The sequence below is a fragment of the Bubalus bubalis genome, chromosome 11, assembly GCF_019923935.1.
Source record: "Bubalus bubalis isolate 160015118507 breed Murrah chromosome 11, NDDB_SH_1, whole genome shotgun sequence".
NCBI classification, from domain to species: domain Eukaryota; kingdom Metazoa; phylum Chordata; class Mammalia; order Artiodactyla; family Bovidae; genus Bubalus; species Bubalus bubalis.
Window position 1 is genome coordinate 41,488,463 of NC_059167.1, and position 19,106 is coordinate 41,507,568.

General features: G+C 42.5%; 1 protein-coding gene across 1 annotated transcript in view; it reads right to left on the reverse strand.

Annotated features, from left to right (window-relative positions):
* FBN1 (fibrillin 1) overlaps positions 1–19,106 on the reverse strand; it is a 264,477-nt gene that overhangs the window by 50,211 nt on the left and 195,160 nt on the right. Inside the window, exons 38-45 of the mRNA XM_025295542.3 lie at positions 18,751–18,915; positions 16,131–16,199; positions 15,910–16,035; positions 14,570–14,692; positions 13,689–13,847; positions 10,336–10,407; positions 6,723–6,848; positions 2,885–3,007 (exon numbers count right to left, since the gene is read on the reverse strand). Coding sequence (XP_025151327.3) covers positions 2,885–3,007; positions 6,723–6,848; positions 10,336–10,407; positions 13,689–13,847; positions 14,570–14,692; positions 15,910–16,035; positions 16,131–16,199; positions 18,751–18,915 — 963 coding nt within the window. The remainder of the gene's footprint in view (positions 1–2,884; positions 3,008–6,722; positions 6,849–10,335; positions 10,408–13,688; positions 13,848–14,569; positions 14,693–15,909; positions 16,036–16,130; positions 16,200–18,750; positions 18,916–19,106) is intronic.

A 19,106-nucleotide genomic window follows, 5' to 3' on the forward strand; every position in this document is an offset into this window, starting at 1 on the left:
TCCTACACTGCCTATTTCATGATGATTTTTTTTTTTTTAATGAAACATGGATTACTTTGCAGTTCTGTTGGCGAAATAGAGAGTTACAATTGTAGAGAACCTGATTATGAAGTTCACTTTGTCTTGAGGTTTCTACAAACATCAGGATTTAAATTCCCAGAAGAGTATGTCTGAGGTTGAGATAGGAGATTTAAACAGAGTATTGGGGGAAAACACCCACATAGTCAGCAGAGAGAGAGGAAATCATAAGGAAATAGCTGGGAAGAGTATGTTTTTAGTTGGACAAGGCATTTCAGGAGTGGCTGCCTGTGCTCTCACTACTCAGCTCCTGAAGTCAGACTAGCAACCTTGGCTTAGACACCTACCTGTTATCTCAGGTCTCAGAAACATGGGTATTATGGCCAGTTGGTGAAATGATGTACTTAAAAGTTCAAATAAAAATCTTACTATGATAAGGAAATTTTAGTTTTTTTCATCTTAAACACAGGAAGAAAGGAATATTTTACAATACATCTGAAAAATGCCATGTATAGAATAGTATTTAAAGACATTTTAAGAGATTTTATAAGTAAGATGTGGGCCCTCCCTGGAGGTCCAGTGGTTAAGACTCTGTGTTTCCACTGCAGAGGCCATGGGTTTGATCCCTGGCTGGGAAACAGATTCCACATGTCGCATGATGTGGTCAAAAAGATGAAAAAAAAGATTAAAAAGTGATAATTATAAAAAATAAAAGTAGGACGTAAGTGAAGACATTTCCAGAGTGAAGTCTTCAGCCCTAGAGGCTGAACAACTGCAAAACTCAAACTCAAGTACATTCCCTTTCTTGTAAAAATTTCATTGAATGAGGGAAACAAAGCTTGGGCTACAAACAGTACTCCCTCACGGTGCTTACTGCTGATTAACACTGGATGAGCTTTATCCAGAGTATTTATGTTAGTACTCTACAAAAAAAATTTGACAGGACGTAAGCCCCAGCCAAGCCCTGGTTGGATATCTCGTCTTGACGTTTACAATAGTTCTTCCCACATCTCACCTAACGTGAAATGGTGTGAAACTACACGTTCCATATTATCAGCAATTCCTTATTTTGATTGGAGTTATTTCACCCAGTTCCAAATAAATATAAATTAAGAGCAAAATGCAGGGAAGTGGTATGAATGCCAAATTTCATGAGGGTATTGTGACTCCTATCAGAGACGTCCTCACTTTTCCTGTCCTGTTTTTTTTGTTGTTGTTGTTGTTAATACGTGGATTACAAGTGTTCTGTTGACAAAAAGCTAAACACTTGCACATGTTCCTTTAAAGCCCCAAAACAAGTCTTGATTCTCAAAGTGAGTTTTTGTTCTGGTATTAACACCCTCTTCCCACCAAAGTCTCATAAAACAATGCAAAATGCCCTACGGAGAGCAGTGTACTTCCTACCACTTAATCACTGGTGCGCAAGGAAATCCAAGGAAAATCTGACCATGTTCTTTGGTGTTGTTTCATTCACAAATGCATAAACTATCCAGGAAACTCCTTGTGAAATGGACTAGAGGCAAAACAACAGGTTCTTCCTGACCTCTTTGCTAAATATATAATGGTTTATAATTACTGAAAAACTCACATGAAAATCATTCTGAGGTGTTACTTTGCTGCTGGGTTGAAACACCAGTGTTTTCATTTTGATACCACTGGCTACAAAATACCATCAGATGTTTAATAACTTTTTCTGTTGTTGTTTAGTTGATAAGTTGTGTCCCACTCCTTGTGACCCCATGAATTGTAGCCCACCAGGGTCCTCTGTCCATGGGATTTCCCAGGCAAGAATGCTGCAGTGGGTTGCCATTTCCTCCTCCAGGGGATCTTCCTGACACTCAGGGATGAAACCCATATCTCCTGCCCTGGCAGGCGGGTTCTTTGCTGCTGAGCCACCAGGGATAACTTCACTGTCACTGTAGGTTGGTGACATATTCATCCTTCTCATTTCTACCATGTCCCTGACAAAGGTGAACACCGAAAACATTTAACCTCTAATAGTTTCTCATTTTACTGTAGGTGACATCGCAAATAAAAGGCTGTTACAGTTTGCTGCCCTCAGTTCTATAAGATGCTAAGGAAAAAAGATAATACTGTTGGTTCTTTTGCTTGGTTTGTGAAGGTTAACCCAGCCCAGCTCAGGAGAGCTTTGCTGTCTAGAGTTGGTATACGTGACTAGGATGGTGAAAACCTCACCCACTCAAGGGGGAGTAGGTAAAAGGAAAAAAAAAGTATTTGGTCCTAAATACCAGATAGGGAGGGCTTCTCTGGTAGCTCAGTTGGTAAAGAATCTGCCTGCAATGCAGGAGACTCTGGTTCGATTCCTGGGTCGGGAAGTTCCCCTGGAGAAGGGATAGGTTACCCACCTCAGTGTTCTTGGGCTTCCCTGGTGGCTCAGATGGTAAAGAATCTGCCTGCAATGCAGGAGACCTGGGTTCAATGCCTGGGTTGGGAAGCTCCCCTGGAGGAGGGCATGGCAACCCAGTCCAGTATTCTTGCCTGGAGAATCGCCATGGACAGAGGAGTCTAGTGGGCTACAGTCCGTGGGGTGGCAAAGAGTTGAACATGACTGAGTGACTAACCATAGCACATAGCACCAGTTAGGGAGTGTGTGTATGTGTCTGTGTGTCTGTGTGCATTTGTGGGAGTGGGTATTTGCAGCAGGGCAGCAGGGAGGCAAATTTGGAAAAATCACCTCTCTAAAGAGGAAAAAAGCCAAATATTAAAGCATTTCAACAATTTTCCTGTTTCCCAGTTTAGTTACTAGAACACAGAAGCCTGAATCTTAACCATCCCAAAGAAATCCAGGGATCTGCAGCTGGTTGGGGCTGGCCCGTCGGGTAGGCGCCTGCAGGTGGGGACTTACCATTGCACTGCCCCGTGGAGGTGAATCGGTAGCCGGGCTTGCAATCACAGCGGTAGCTGCCTGCGGTGTTGATGCACTCTGCATTTCGCTGGCACACTGGGCCGTTCTGACACTCGTCAATGTCTACGAGCAGGAGAGAACTGAGTTACAAGGAGAGCAAAATCCAGTGTCAACAGGCAAGAGGCAAGAACAAAATCTGACTTTGCATTGGATGTGTTTTGTGAACCTTTGTTTCCTTTGCTCTTGTTACTATAATCAGTCTATAGGTACAAGCAGACACAGTGGTCTGCCTCGGGGAATCCTGCCCCTCTGCCTGAATGTTAAACTCAAGTGCCTTTGTTCAGTGCACAGAGAAATACCCTGATCCTGCTCACCTGTGAAGGACTGCAGGAAAAAACAAATTGACACATCCTCTCTGCAGTGCTGGCCAAACCAGGAGATATTTTGCAAGATGTATGGGCTTTTTACTTTACCTCCTCACCTCCTCCCTCCCTCTGTTCTATAAAAGAAACTGGCATCCAGACCCTGATGAGATGGTACTCTAAACTCTAGTCTGCCATCTTCTCTGATGCCAGGCTTTCCAAACAAAGTTGCTATTTCTTGCCTCAACACCTCATCTCCTGATTATTGGCCTATTGTGCGGCAAGCAGGTTGAGCTTGGACTTGGTAACAAAGGCAAATGAAGGCTCTCACACAACACAGATTTATATTTTCTTGGGCTTCCCTGGTGGCTCAGAGGTTAAAGCATCTGCCTGGAATTCAGGAGACCCTGGTTCAATCCCTGGGTTGGGAAGATCCCCTAGAGAAGGAAATGGCACCCCACTCCAGTACTCTTGCCTGGAGAATCCCATGGAGGAAGGAGTCTGGTAGGCTACAGTCCATGGGGTCGCAAAGAGTCAGACACGACTGAGCGACTTCACTTTCACTTTCACTTATTGAACAAACATTGGAAGATGGAAAGCTTTTCTAATTTTCCTGCTTTACAAATATTTTTCATAAATGCAAATACTGGATTTATTACCATCTACAGGTTCTAATTATGTTAATCTCTAGAAAAAGTTGTGAATCTCAGCCTCAAGGGCCAGATTTGATAAGAGTATAGACTAATATCCTAGGAAGTCTTGTATTTGCTCAAAGTGCAGGGGGTTTGGGAAATCAGTCAGGTTGCTTTTGTTGTAGGGCCTGCAGAGCAGAGCATCTCAAACTTTGATGTGCGTTTAAATCACTTAAGATTGTATTGAAATACAGATTCCGACTCAGTGTGTCAGGGGAGTGGCTTGAGAGTCTGTGCTTCCAATAAGCTCCCAAGTGATGCTATGGTCCACTGGTCCACAGAAGGTGCTTTGAGCTGCAGGGCTGCAGAAGCTCCTGCTTAAATTTCTGCCACATGGCAGTCAAATCTAGGAAACTTAACATAAAGATTACACATAAAACCACTGAAAATAACCAAATGCTCACTATTAAAGAAAAGAATAAAGTGGCTATTGTGTGCTCCAGAGCTTTGCCTATGCTCGGGGAGTTGCTTGCCTATGTCTTAAAAATGTTACCAGCCATCTAATTCAGTTTCGCTTTAGGGCACCGCAGAATATACTTCAGTCCAGGCGATACCAATGGGGCAAAACGCATATTGTCTTCCCCTGCTCCTATGAAGCATTCTGCTGCTGCTGCTACTGCTGCTGCTAAGTCGCTTCAGTCGTGTCCGACTCTGTGCGACCCCATAGACGGCAGCCCGCCAGGCTCCCCTGTTCCTGGGATTCTCCAGGCAAGAACACTGGAATGGGTTGCCATTTTCCTTCTCCAAGCATTCTAGTTCAGTCTAAATCCAGTATAGGGAGCAGCCAGAAACACAGGTGAAAGTCAGCTCTCAGCACCAGTGCTGGGGTTTCATGCAGAAGTTGGCTCAGCCAAAGTTCCCACTAGGGGGCGGCAAATACACCAACCTAGGCCTCCGAGGTGTGTGCTCTGTGGTGGGAAAACCTCAGGATTGTGGGCAGTCAGTGGGCCTATCTGTCTAACATGGGTGTGTGTCTCATACAGGAGCAGAGTATGCCCACCATGGGTTACTAGGGCCCAGGATCCAGCACCACCTTACCCACCAGGCCTGCCCTGCTCTTCATAGAGAGTGTAGAGAAACACAGAGGGTAGCTTCTGTAACTGGAGAAGCCAAACGGTGTCCTAGACAAGCGTTTCCCTGATGCCTCAGATGCCTAACATCTGATGCTATGCATGCTGGGGGAGAGCAGACACACAGATCCTCCCTGAATCACTTCTGGAATCCATTCCAACTGCAGTCTGGATGAGGCATGTGCTAAATCAACCTTCCTTTTCTGAGTCTGAGAGCTAGGAGTGTGCTGGGAAGCAGCTGACCCTGGATTAAACATTCACCCTGAAGATGGATATCCTATGAAATGGAAACCAAAAGCTGGAGCACTCTGTAATCTCTGTCGGGGTAGCCAAACGCTACCCTGACAGCGAGCCGCCTTCCACGGGTACAGCTGTAGGTTTTCAATATCAAGGGTGTAATAAGGTCTAGGTTGACATGGTGGTCATGGGTGGCCATGCCTCTGGTTTCTGGTCAAGGGCTGCAGCTTCAGCAGAGATACGTATCAAAGAGGCACTTGGGTAGAGTGACCAGCTACGAATGGAAGAGAAGGGGAGATGCCACAGAAGCGGACAGGCATCCTTAGGCATGCATGACAGGTGGGAGACAGTGGCGATGAGCAGGCAGCTGCCCCTAGCACCACAGGTCATCTGCTATGGGCTCTCTTCTCTTTTTCCACATTCTGCCTCCTCCCCACACCTGATCCTTGACGGTATCCAGAAGCCCAGGGCCTGAACCAAAGCCCCCAAATGACTATCTCTTTAGAAAGGCTAGGAATAGCTGTCCCCCAGTTTCTAGTCCCCCCACACAGCAGGCAGAGTAAGGGATGCTTGCCAATTTGGCCACAGGAACAGAAAGCCTGGTGAGGAGAATTTAACAAGCCTGTGCTCGGGGTTATAACTTTACTCGTGGTCTCTAAGTTGTCCCTAGTTTAGGAGAAAAAGATTTTTTAACATTAAAATGCTGACCTATATGGTGTAATACATGCTCTAAGGAGCAATAAGCCTTTCTAACATGAACAAGAACTCTGTTAGAGGCTCTGAGTTTAAGTATGAAATAAGAAAATTACTCTAGCTGTCCTAGGGCCCATGGTATATTTAATAACCAGCAACGTCCCTTTTACTAAAATGTAAAAGAACACTATCTTCCCCAGATGTCGGAAAAATATGAAGTGCGGTGAGGAATGCGCAGAATCACAGTACATACACATGGCGAGGGGAGGTAATTTGAAAATGAAAAAAGTACCATTTTGCACGCATGCCAACATTCTTCGTATAAAATCGAATTTGCTGTTCTTGCCATTTGGAATTCTCTCATGCATTTGAAATATTTGCATTAACCGTGTTTTCACTGGGGAGGAGCAAAGGCTCCGCTTGGAAGAGAACACTGATTTTGAGATTCAACTCAAGATGACTGCCCACCACTCGTGCTCATTTTCAAGCTGTGTAAAACAATAGCCATCCATTGGACACACCTAGGACCTCAAGGCTTTTTCATATCAGCTGGGAAATCTAATACACTCTGTGTTGAGGGAGGGGACGGTGGAGAGGACTGGGAAATGGACATCCTGCTTTGCCCACTGGGAGTAGAGTTAGGGAATTTTTTTAAGGGGGGCAGTGAAATGTCTGTTGATCCACAGGGTGCCCTTCACTATAGCTAGAGTTTGATGAATTTCTGAAATTCCAGTGTTGTAAAATTGGCTTATTTCTGGATGTGATACAGAGCAACATCTCTTACCTTCACAAACCAACAACTTGTCATTATAGAAGAAGCCCACTGGACATTCACACCGGAAGCTGCCGACCATGTTGATACACACACCATTTTCACAGACCCCTGGGATCTCCCGACACTCGTCAATATCTGGAAACAGAGCAAGCACGTGTTAGTGATAGCCTGGCATGTGGTCCCTGGGCAGGGTAAACCGGAATTGAAAGTTGGCTGCTTCTAACTGCTCTGTGTAAGGTTTAAAGCCAAAGAAGAGACAGCGTGCGCGTGTGTGTGTGTATGTGCTGCCATGTACATGCATGTGCCTGACATGCACATGCATGTGCTGGGGTGGTGATGGAAGTGGGGGAAGTCAATGAAGAGCAAACTTAGATCACTAAGCCGCTTGTCAGACACTCCTGTGTCTATCTCATTGATCATCTATCTTTCTGGTTTTGTTATAAAACATTAGCTCTGTCCAGGTAGGAGATTTTGCAACCACTGGGCCCTGTGCACCAGGGGAGCAGAATGAAAGTGACTGCCGAGAGTAACTGGTCTCTCTACCCCAAGTGTATGGTGGTGGCTGGTGGGGATGGGAGCAGAGAGCTGCTGAAGAACAGAAGACGATCCCATGGTCAGAGCCAACTCTGATCTTCCAAATTTCAGCTCAACGCCCTGCTCCTCCTTTGCGTGGCTTTGGTAAGGAAGTTAAGGAAGTAAGTCAGGTCTGAGGAGGTAAGCTGGGCCCAGGCTGACTGTAGACAGAGCCAGAACTGAGGAAGGACAGTCACAGTAGACTGTGGCCTCCCCAGGCCCGGGGCCAGGGCTGGCTGCTGCACCACGGTGTTACTAGCCCCTGGTATGCTGCCTGACATTTGATTAAGAACCAACTTCTGGAAGTGGGGTTGATGAGGATTAAAGCAGGACCGAAGTAGGAGTGAGAGCACAGCCAGGGCCCCGGCTGCTAAAGCAAGTTGGCGAGGGAGCCGTGTGGGCAAGTCGGGTCTCCTCACCAGCCTGGCGGGTCTGCTCTCTGCCTGACCTGCTCTGAACTCTCAGCCATTCAGTGTCCTCTAGGATAATAACAGCAACAGTGGCAGCAATGGTATAGTGCCTCACTTGCTATACAAATGGTGTATTTCTCAAGCGTTTAACCTGGACATAGTTACCAAATCATCACAGCCACCCTGTGAGATGGTCTCTAGGCACTCTGACCATCCTCCTGATGCAAGTGATGGAACTGAGGACAGGTCGGAGGCTGGAACTCACCAAAGACCATACAGCCACCAGGAAATAGATTTGATACCAGGAATCCACTAGCAGGCTACCCTTCCTTCCTTATGCTCTTCCACAGTCAAACAATCTTCACAAAACCATTATTGAAGGACTTGCTATCCCAGAGGGCCCCTCTACCAGTCCTGTGCAGTTTCACAAAACAGTTCAGAAGCCGGGAGGGGATACAAAGTTTTGGTCTTTCCAATCCATTAGGTTTCTGATACTATTGTTGAGATACTTTTCTTTCCATGTCAGAGTCAGGAGCCTCTGCCAGGTACTTTGCCCAAGTTGTAACATAGCCATTGACTTTCGTGGAACCCACAAGAGCTGCTACACTTTCAGAAGAATCATACCCAAAGGCAATCTGCTTTGAAGGAGAAAGTTCACAGGCCGCAGATTTATGTTAGACCTTTTTCTAAAGGGCTTGATTTTGTTTGAGGACAAACTGATCTCTTTAAGGAAAAAAAAAAGCTTAGAATATCAAAGGGTATATTTCTATTTTGAATATAAGTAATTATGCTTTAGATTTTGCACACATTTGTCATGTATGTTGTTAAAAAGTGAGGCAAAGATATCACAACTATGTATCATCAGCAAGAAGCAAAAAAAAAAAAAAATTCAGACATTCTTGAACTATGTACGGGTTAAAATTGAAGTGTTATGTTCACATTCATTTGTTTTAAATATAAGTGATGTATTATCAAGTTTAACAATAACAGGCTGGGTCAAATTTCTAGCCATTGTTAGGCACAACATAGCAAAAGCACATATTAAAAATTATATTTTCTTTTCCTGTCTGGATTCCATTTGAACTTCAACTTGGAAAAGTTTATACTTAAAGACAAGATTAATAAACTTGCTATAGTTTTAACCCCACACGAATGAGTTCTATATGCCAACAATCTTCAGACCTTTCAGAAGGAGAGTAGAAAGCTTAAATAAAACAAAGTTTCTCAGTCATCTAAATATTTTGTCATGCTGGAATTTGCTAACAATAAGTATACTGCTAACTATCACATTTCCAGTTTTCAAGAGCTAGAGGCAAAGCAAGCTGTGAGTCAGGACTGGGTTCTGATCCCAGTTCTGTTATTAATTAGCCAAGTGACCTCGGCTGAGTCCCCTTCCCTGTCTGGGCCTCTGTCCCCTCAACTGTAAGGCAAGGCGTTTGGCCTAGGGATGCCTGGGGCCTTTCCAGCTTTATTAGTGGATGCTCTTAATGCTGTTTTGAGTCTTTGCCTGCTGCCAACATTGGAGGGTAGGCCTTGCTGGGGTACACGCCTGGTTTGTCCGTGGAGAACCACTACTATTAAAGACCACTTATCTTCGGATCAGAGAGTCTAGGGAGATGAAAAGATCTGTTTTGGGAAGGGGAAAAACAAAGCAGCTGGGGCCAGGTGTTTCATGCCAATGTCATTTAGCAGGTTTTCCTTCCAAACCATGAAGTTTCTTTGGATGTTGACTAGGCTGCGGAGCCATATGGATTTGGCACAAAGAGAGCCCGGCTGATTGCTGGACCAGACCCTTGTTTTCTTAAACAAGGTCACTGGAAAGGCTGATGTGGATTTCAGTTTACTTATTAGCAATAAGGTGGAACAGACCAAATGGTGATGTTTGCTACTAGACACAATTGCTCAGAATTCAGAGGGGCATCTGAGGATCCGTATAAATCACATTGGGGAAAAACTCGGAGAATGCAATGGCTTTCCATCTATTTTTATGTTATTTGGTTTTAAACCACAAAGGCCTTGCTTCTACTGGCTGAACGCTGTGCAGTATTTCTGAATCTCACATGAGCATCTTGAGCACTGCAGTGGTCTCTGCTCCAGTTACCAGACAGGGCCTCCGATTGGAAAGACTTTTATATTTCACATCTAAAAGTCCCAAAGCAGATGACCCGTGGAGATTCCCTGTGAGATAAAACTGATCCACCAAAAGGACTTTATATGAACAACCCACACATAAGGATTGGTATGAACAGTCATATTAAACTCTTGTCTTAGTCAGACGGAAGGACTGGGAATTATAGTCAAATCAAACGTCAACTGGCTTGACTCCCAGAATCTCTCTTTTTGTTGATGCCTAGGGTTGGTTTAACGAAGCTTGATTGTGATTTTGTGAAAAGCTTTCCAGTCCCCTTAATCATGACCAACAAATGCTGCTGCCAATTAGGTGGAGCTACACAGGGTGTCTGCACAGTTTGTTTCAAACTAAGAATCAGAATTTCAATAAAGGTAAATGGCACTGTCTAATGCTTTTTCCTTCTAAGAAACAAAAAAAGCAAATTTGAGAAAATAACAGTGTGTATGTACTTCCTTTTCTTAACACAAAGGCAGAGACAAAAAGCTGCAACAATGGCATTGCAACTCACCGACAGGTAAACCGGTATAGATGTCAATGACAAAGCCTGGCCGTTGACTTCCACAGAGTGTAGCAAATTCATCTGCAGTGATTGAACAAAGGTGGGGTAAGCGGGGTGGGAATAGGGTAGGCGAAGAGCAATAATGAGCTGAACAAAATTACTTTGAAAACATTCTTAAAAGATATTTACCTGTATTTGGAAGAATTTAAAATAAATTGACCTTTGTAAAAAAAAAAAAAAAAATTGAAAATTTCTACAGATGGTGTAACCTTGTCCCTAAGAAAAGTGATGAAGGAAAAGTGACCTCATGTTGACGTAATAATGAGGCTGAAGCAGAGGTCTCTATATCAAATGCACTCATATGTACGAGCTTGCCTGAGGGAATTTGGGTTTCTATGGGGATGCTGTTCAGCTCTGAAACCTGGGACTGGTCTGAGTGCCTCTTTCCACTCTGTATTAAGGAATCTAGGATTTAACGAATGTGTACAAAAGCCATGTCCTTGGCAGACTGGGGATAACAATGGCAAATGTAGCTAAATTCTTGATTTCAGGTCTGTTAATGACTCATTCATGTCAAACAACCAACTTAACCTCATTACTCTAATTTTTGGAGCTGGATTATTATTTTTGCTGCAGTTCGTTTACTCCCTCTCCCTCCCCCGACCCTTTGTCCTTTTCCCCCGACATGAATTTTCAACAAACTTGTTAATTAAGGATGCACTAAATGTCATCTGTGGTTCCCTTTAACTCTGAGATTCTGTAATTCTTGATCATGAGTATAACTGATACGGCATGGTATCAATTTAAGCTCAAGATGGCCACTCCCTTATGGGTAAACCTACTGAAAATTAGTAAAAGGTTTCTGGAAGTATTTTAAACAAAACATAGCATGTTCTTTTCCTAGTGCTTTCTTTCCTTAATTTATGAGTGTTCACGTCAAACAAGTGTCACACCAGCCCCACTGACCATCCAAACTTCAGGGACTCCTAAAATGTGTGCAGGCTGCATAGCTAATGAAAAGCCATGATTGGATTTGGCTAATATTCAACATGAAGATGAACTCTTGCATTTTACATTAAGAGTATGCAGAGCCCTAGAACTCAGACAGATATTTCTGAAAGTAAATGACAGTTGTTATCAGAGATCTCCATGGTGGTCTGAAAGGGAACGTATGTACAATGGTGCATCAAGATAAAAAATAAAGATACTAGGATATCTATCTTTGTTAAATCCAATTTAAAAACTAATTTTGTGTACATTTTATAATAAAACAGTTTATGAAAATATAAATACATTTCTTAATATAATAAAAAACCAAATATACAGAGACACATGTACATATACTTGTAAATACACACACATCAAGTGTGGGTAACTGCCAGGTTTTTTAATGATAGCTATGTATATATAATCTTGGGAAAGATTGAAGGCAGGAGGAGATGGGGACAACAGAGGACAAGAGGGTTCAATGGCATCACCAATTCAATGGACATGAGTTTGAGCAAGCTCTGGGAGATGGTGAAGGACAGGGAAGCCTGACATGCTGTAGTCCATGGGGTCTCAGAGTCGGACATGATTGCGTAACTGAACAACAATAACAATGTATAATAAAAGATTTGAAGGCCAACGGTCAGGATCAGGGGTCAGCAAATATTTTCTTAAAAAGCTAAAAAGTAAGTATTTTAGGTTTTGCAAACTGTGCAGTCTTTGTTAAAATTACTCAAATATTTCATGAAAGCAACCATAGATAATATGTAAATAAATTAGTGGGGCCATATTCTCATAAAATTTTATTTACTAAAATTTGAAGTTCATAAAATTTTCAGATTTCAAAATTACTTTTAGCTTGTGGACCATACAGAAATAGGAGGCAGGCTGGATTTGGCCCATAGGCTCTTGTTTGCCAAACCCAGGTCTAACAACATCTTGCAGAGCGGAAACACTTGTAATTCTAAGTGATAGCTATTACATTATTTCTGGAGGAAGCAGTGGATGAAATGGTGCGTTTTACTAAGAAAGAATCTTCTGTTTTTTCGCATTGTCAGTTAGCACGAGAGAATAGATTGGGTATTTTACATATCGCTGTGAGGAATGGAGTAGATACTACACAATTCTCAGATCAGTACTTTGCATGGTAGTTTGCTCACTCTAAATCATACAGATGGTGGCCCAGTGGCTAAGACTCTGCACTCGCAGTGTAGGGGGCCTGGGTTCGATCCCAGGGAACTAGATTCCATATGCCACAACTAAGACTTGGCACAGGCAAATTAATTAATTAATTTTTTAAAATCATAAAGATGATCTAGATCATCATTAGTAAATGACACCATCATGATATATATCATCTCCCATATAAGAACACTGCACCAAAGTTTTTGCTTCATTTACTCTTAGAATATGAATTTGGCTCTTTCCTTTTTCAAATAGATAACATTATTTAGATTTTTCTGTATGAGGATATAAGAAGAAATTTCTCTATATCAAGGAGTTGTGCTTTTCTTTTTTTAATTTGGCTGAGCTAGGTCTTAGCTGCAGTACACAGGATCTTCCATCTTTGTTGGGGGTCTGGGGTCTTTAGTTAGAGCATGCACTCTTAGTTGTGGCGTGTGGGGTCTACTAATAGGCCCCTGGCCAGGGATGGAACCTGGGCCCCCTGCATTTGGAGTGTAGAGTCTTAGCCACTGGACCACCAGGGAGGTCCCTGAGTCGTGCTTTTCCTTAGTTCTGAGTTTGCTCTGTGGTCATTGAGACTGTTAGACTCGATCATCTCTCTCTTTATATGAGCTCTAGAAGGTGTAGAGCCCAAGCTGTTGCTCATCACTGGCAAGTGTGCAGGACTTCCCAGCTTGGATCTTGTGTATTAATTACCCTTGCTTTGAGTTTCTGACCCATGCTTTCCATTTGCGTTAGGCCTTCTTATTTTACATATGCATCTTTGTGGGCCATCTTGAATCCTTTTTGGAACAAGATTAGTTATGAATAAGTAAAATTGATGGTAATAAGTAAGTAAACAATATAGGAATATGGTTTACTTGTCAAACTGCTTTGCCCACTGTTTCCAGACTTTAAGTTATATGGCAAACTCCCTAACAATAACAACTTCTATATTTTTGTGATATGCTGAGTCTACAGGCCAGTAAATGAACTTGTGTAATAAACTGGAAAATATATTTTATGACTCAATTTTCAGCTGAAAGGACCAGATCAACTGTGAATTTCAACATTTGCCTTTGTGAGCTAATCTTTTTTTATGAAGATGGACAATGCACCCTTTTTCTCTCCCTGGCTGAGATTCATTTCTCCAACAATTCACGGGGAAGGTACCAAGTTATCTTTCTGGTAATGGCGAAACTAAAACCCACCTGTGCTTGGAATGGGGCACTGTTCACAGGGCTTGTTCCAGGCCCGGCCAATGTTGTAGGAACAACAGCACATCTTCTTGGTCATGTTGAACAACAGTTCTCCATCGCAGGTCTGGTTGTCAGCATAATAGTTCCTGTAGCACAGACTCCTCCTCATATCTAGAGGAGAGGAGGAAGGCGGGGACTGGTGATGCTGTGGGGAAATCCTGATAGGGAGATTCTAACAGGGATGCTCAAGGAAGGAGTCTCTTTTGAACTGTATTGTAACTTGACTTTGATAAGAGCAGTAAAAGCTGGCTCTCAACCTTCCATCTACCTCTGCTGCCACAAGGAAAAGGACTTTAAGAAATACCGGGTTGGCCCAAAAGTTTGTTCAGGGTTTTCTAAAACATCTTACTAAAAACCCAAACGAACTTTTGGGCCAACCTAATATAGTCCCTGGTGTTTTGTGCCACGGAACTGAGTCATTATGTAGCTGTGGCCTTAATAAACTTTACATGACTCTCCACCCAGTCGCCTAGTAACAATTCTCCACTGCTCTTGGCAGTGATTTTCTCATTTCCGACTCATGATGTTTTAATACTGTAGATCAGTGCTGTAAATATCATTGTATAAAGACACACCCAGAGTCAAACAAAAGAAGTACTATTAAACCTTTGTTTGGGATTTTCCAACATTACATTTTAAAGAAAACTCCCAACCACCCACACGAGGTGCTGAGAAAAGACCAAACTTATGGTTTACAGGGAAGGAGGCAAAGGGTAGCAGCACTCGCTCTGATGAGTAACATAACACTGAGGATGAACTGCTGGGCTTGGAGGCTCTTTTTCTCTTTGCAGATGAGGACCGAACATGCTTTATAAAGAAAAGCTGGGACTTACCCATGCAATTATTCCCCCCATTCACTTGCATGTAGTCTGGAGGGCAGATACAGGTGTAGTTGCCAACAGTGTTGTAACATGTCCCTGGACCACAGATTCCGGGAGTTTCACATTCATTCACATCTATAATCCAAAAAGAAAGTGGTATGTGAATACAGAAATTTCACTCTTTAGAATGGTCTGGGACTCGGGGGTCAATATACATGTTGATAGTGGAAGAGAACATCCTCAGGGCACTTTGCAATCTGGATAAGAAATGGGATGTTTCGTTCATCAGTGTCCTTAGCCTGTGCTGATGTGTGCATTTCCAGGAAAAGAGTTTAGAAAAGGAAAATGTATCTTCTGATGTGAGTTCTTAATAAATGAGTCTAAAACATTCTCAAACACATGCAGCGAGGGAAATGTGGAGAAATGATAATTCTTAAATATCTTTCAGAAAGACAACTATGTCCTTCATATGTTTACAAAATCTCAGGAAGGATTTGATATAACCTGAAGCCATCAAACACTGGCTTCATGAATGTGCAATGGTAAGACAGCACAGAAGATAAGCCTGCAGAAGTAGGTATATCATGCATCCTTCCCCATTTTCAAACACAGGTGTTGATTCTAATTTATGTTAACTCTATGGGTCTTAAGCTGTGTTGTATACATTGTGATGTTCGACTACTACTCAACAAGGTTGTCACTGCTGAGGTCACCTATTAAGCCTTTTGGAAAACCAGAGGAATATTTCTCCTCCAGGACATAAGAAGGTCTCTTCCCTAATCAGTGCGTAACTCCTATATACAGATGAAAACCATTTCCCCACACTAGTCAGTGGTCCACATGCTCTGAAAGCTAACAGTAGTCAATAATCTCCATCTTTTTAGTAACACAGGATGAACAGGAGTCATCACTTACACCATACAACCAAAGGAGCCGCCTCGGAAGAGAAGCTCATTTAAATGCTGAGTACAAATGATGAGTGGTAAAGGACAAGACGAGGAGCCCAGAATCGCCCAGAATATAGAAGCCACTGAAATGGGACCTGGGCTACTCCAATAAAAATGGCTCTTCTGAAGAGAATGGAAAATTCACTGTAGGCATAAATGGGACTATGGTTCAAGATAACAAAAATGCCAATTTTCTCATGAAAAGAGGGAGATTTAGGGTATGCTGAACATGTTACATCACTAATATGAGTGCAAGCTGCCACATCTGTGGCATAGTTACCTGGCCATGCTGGCATTTAGACATTTTGCTAGCATCTCAGTTTTCCTGGTGCCTAACTGTACGCTGGTTTTTGAGGTCAGTTCTCAATATCTGAAAGAACTTATCATTCTAAAAGGGCCATTTACCATCACACACTCGGGTATCTTCATTCAGGTAGTAGCCCGTTGGACAGCGGCACTGGAAGCTGCCGAAGGTGTTGATACATTTCCCGCCTTGGCACAACCCTGGAAGCTCCTGGCACTCATCAATATCTATCAAGATGAAAACAGCAGCATGTCGTTAGCACTGTAAATCAACTCAAGGAAGTTCCAAGGGGCACGCTTTAAGATAAAGGAAACAGAATTACCTTCCAATATAACGGTGATAGGGTTGGGTCGAAAACCTTCTCCTCCAGGACAAAGAATTTTGTACTCAGCTACGGAAGCAAACAAACAAACAAAAATCAGATTGAGTTCTCTGAAATTTAAAATTTCTTTAGCAATAGTATCCTCAAGAGAAATACAGATATCACCTGAAAATATTCATTTACAGGCATTTTTGGCAGTTACCCCACCCAACTGAAGCAAGTTGGCATCTTTGTATATACTCGTGCTTTCTAATGGCTTTTTCTACATGGTGCCAAACATAAGGCTCCTGTCCTCAGTCTGTGAACCTTCCACCTACTCTCTGGTCTTATGTTCTTATGAACTATTGTATTCTTTATCTCCACTGTTCTTTCTTTTAAAGATTTTTCTTTCCATTTTTATTTTATAACAAACTCCTCCATTTTTATGTTTTGTTCAGTCTTACTTCCTGGGAATCATAGCTTCCCTTACATACTGCTCACCAGTTTATTTCCAAAACCTTTTCCAAACAGAGCCTTAGGAAAAGCTGTTCTTTCTTGAATGCGATGTTACCTCTCCTCTCCTTAATGATTAGAGGGCTTTCTTGCCCCGCCATTTCTGCTGATGGCAACACTGATTCCCCTGGTTTCCAAAACCAGCTTTTCACAGGGTCCTTTGATTTCCTCCAATAATTCTGTCATCAAAGTATTTCACTCAAAAACATTTCTTTCAGCACCACATACCAGTGTGATCCATACAGGAACACATGGATAAGAATGACCCTCATCTGCTATAGCATTCTGATAAGCATCTATACAAATCAGTTCTTTCATAATCATCATGGTCTTTCCAAATCTGATAATCTTCCTCGTGGTTTTCTGAAATTATATGTATATATGCATAAATGTATATATGCATAGATCTCAGTTCCAGCTCTGATCCAGTTTGAGGTAGGGTAGACTTCTAATGCTTAGCTTATCATTCTTATTTAGTAGACCTGATCCCCCTGCCCCCACACTTCCACACACACCTAAACATCTTGGTTTAATTCTTTCAGCATCAATGAAATTATTAATAACTATCCTCCTCTTTTATTTTTTATTTTTATTTTATTTTATTTTTCTCTCCTCCTCTTTCTGTGATCGTCCATTCTTTTTAAGTCTCCTCTTTCATGTCACTCCCTTCCTTCAAGCCCCAATTAAAAAATGTACCAAGTTATCACCAGGCACTGCCAATCAGAACTGACTTCTGTTTCTGAAGAAAGGAGAGAAAGGGGTGCCTGCCAAGCATTCGTTTCTGTGCTGAGTGCTTTACAGGAACAAGTTCATTTAATCCTATGAGGCATCTTATGAATGAAGAAATAGCTTGCTTACTCAAAAGTTACATGCATGGCAAGTGACAGAGTGCTAATTGGAAACAGGAACATTCTTTCTTCCACTCATGACACTGAGTCTGCTCTTCTTTCTTCTCTTATTGAGGTCTACATTGAATAACAGCTTTCATGTTTAGGTAGTATTTTGCTAAACTGTATGCTCCCAGAAAGCAGGAACTAGCAATTAGACTAGAATTATCCATCCAATTATCCATGAATTATCACCTTTGCACACACAAAGTATATCTTCTAGTACTCAACAAATTACCTTAGAGAAACTGAATAAGTGACCCTTCAACAAGGAAAGAATCAATACCTATCTCAATATACCTGATAAGCAGCAGCCACTGACTTTTGCCCTGGAAGCTATATCTGACTCTGAGTTATAATACAGCATCCACTTAGAAAAATGGAAAGCTGTTTGTTTTTCAAAGACTAATTATTTACGTCCTTAAAACACATTCTAAACCTTTCTTTTAAGTCTTACCATAAGACTGGAACAATCTTCCATTTATATTTGCTTAACTAATGGCTTCTTTTTCACCCAGGGAAACTCCACTCTGTCCTAGAGCTTCTAAAACCAGCCAACAGATGACAAGAGGAGAGATCAATGTGTCCAAATATGACATAAGTAACCTAGTCTGGAAAACCTTCTTTAAAATGATGCTATCTTCTTTATCAGAGAAGGCAATGGCACCCCACTCCAGTACTCCTGCCTGGAAAATCCCATGGATAGAGAAACCTGGAAGGCTGCAGTCCATGGGGTCGCTGAGGGTCAGACACGACTGAGCGACTTGACTTTCACTCTTCACTTTCATGCATTGGAGAAGAAAATGGCAACCCACTCCAGTGTTCTTGCCTGGAGAATCCCAGGGACGGGGGAGCCTAGTGGGCTGCCGTCTATGGGGTCACACAGAGTCGGACACGACTGAAGTGACTTAGCATAGCATAGCATAGCAACCTAGTCTGGAAAACCTTCTTTAAAATAATGCTATCTTCTTTATACTCAGAAATGAGATGTTACCTGTCCCACCTGACCTTCAAGTGCAAGCCAACTGGGGAGGCATTCTGACCCCCACATTGGGAGTGGGATTCCTCAGCAGGGCTGAAATGAATGATCTTCACCCCTCAACCCCCACTCCCTCCACCAACTGAAGAATACAGACCAGTAGCAGCTCCCTCTATCTGTGGCTTCTATCCTCTGGAGCTAGACAGGAGAACTGGACAGAGCTGGACTAATAATAATAATGAATAGGAGGATGTCCACTTACATGTGTTCACAGGCGGGCACAGCTCACAAGGAGTGCCCCAGGCTTTACCCAGAGAACAGCAGCAGGAAGCCTTGGAAACACCAACTCCAATTTCATTGCTGCAGGCTGTATCTCCATTGTCTCCCCGAGGACGGATATCCAAATAGCAGTTTCCAGAGCGGGTATCTATTTACCACATGCAAACAAAAGAAGTGTCAGGCAAATTCTTTCTACGTCAGGGTTGAAAATTCAAACCTACTTCTGAAACTGTTTAAAAACCATAATTTAAACTAAAAAGTGCCGCAACACAGACACTGGGAATTGACCTAGAGAAAAGGACCTGAAAATATAAACCAGATTCAGGAAATATTTACATT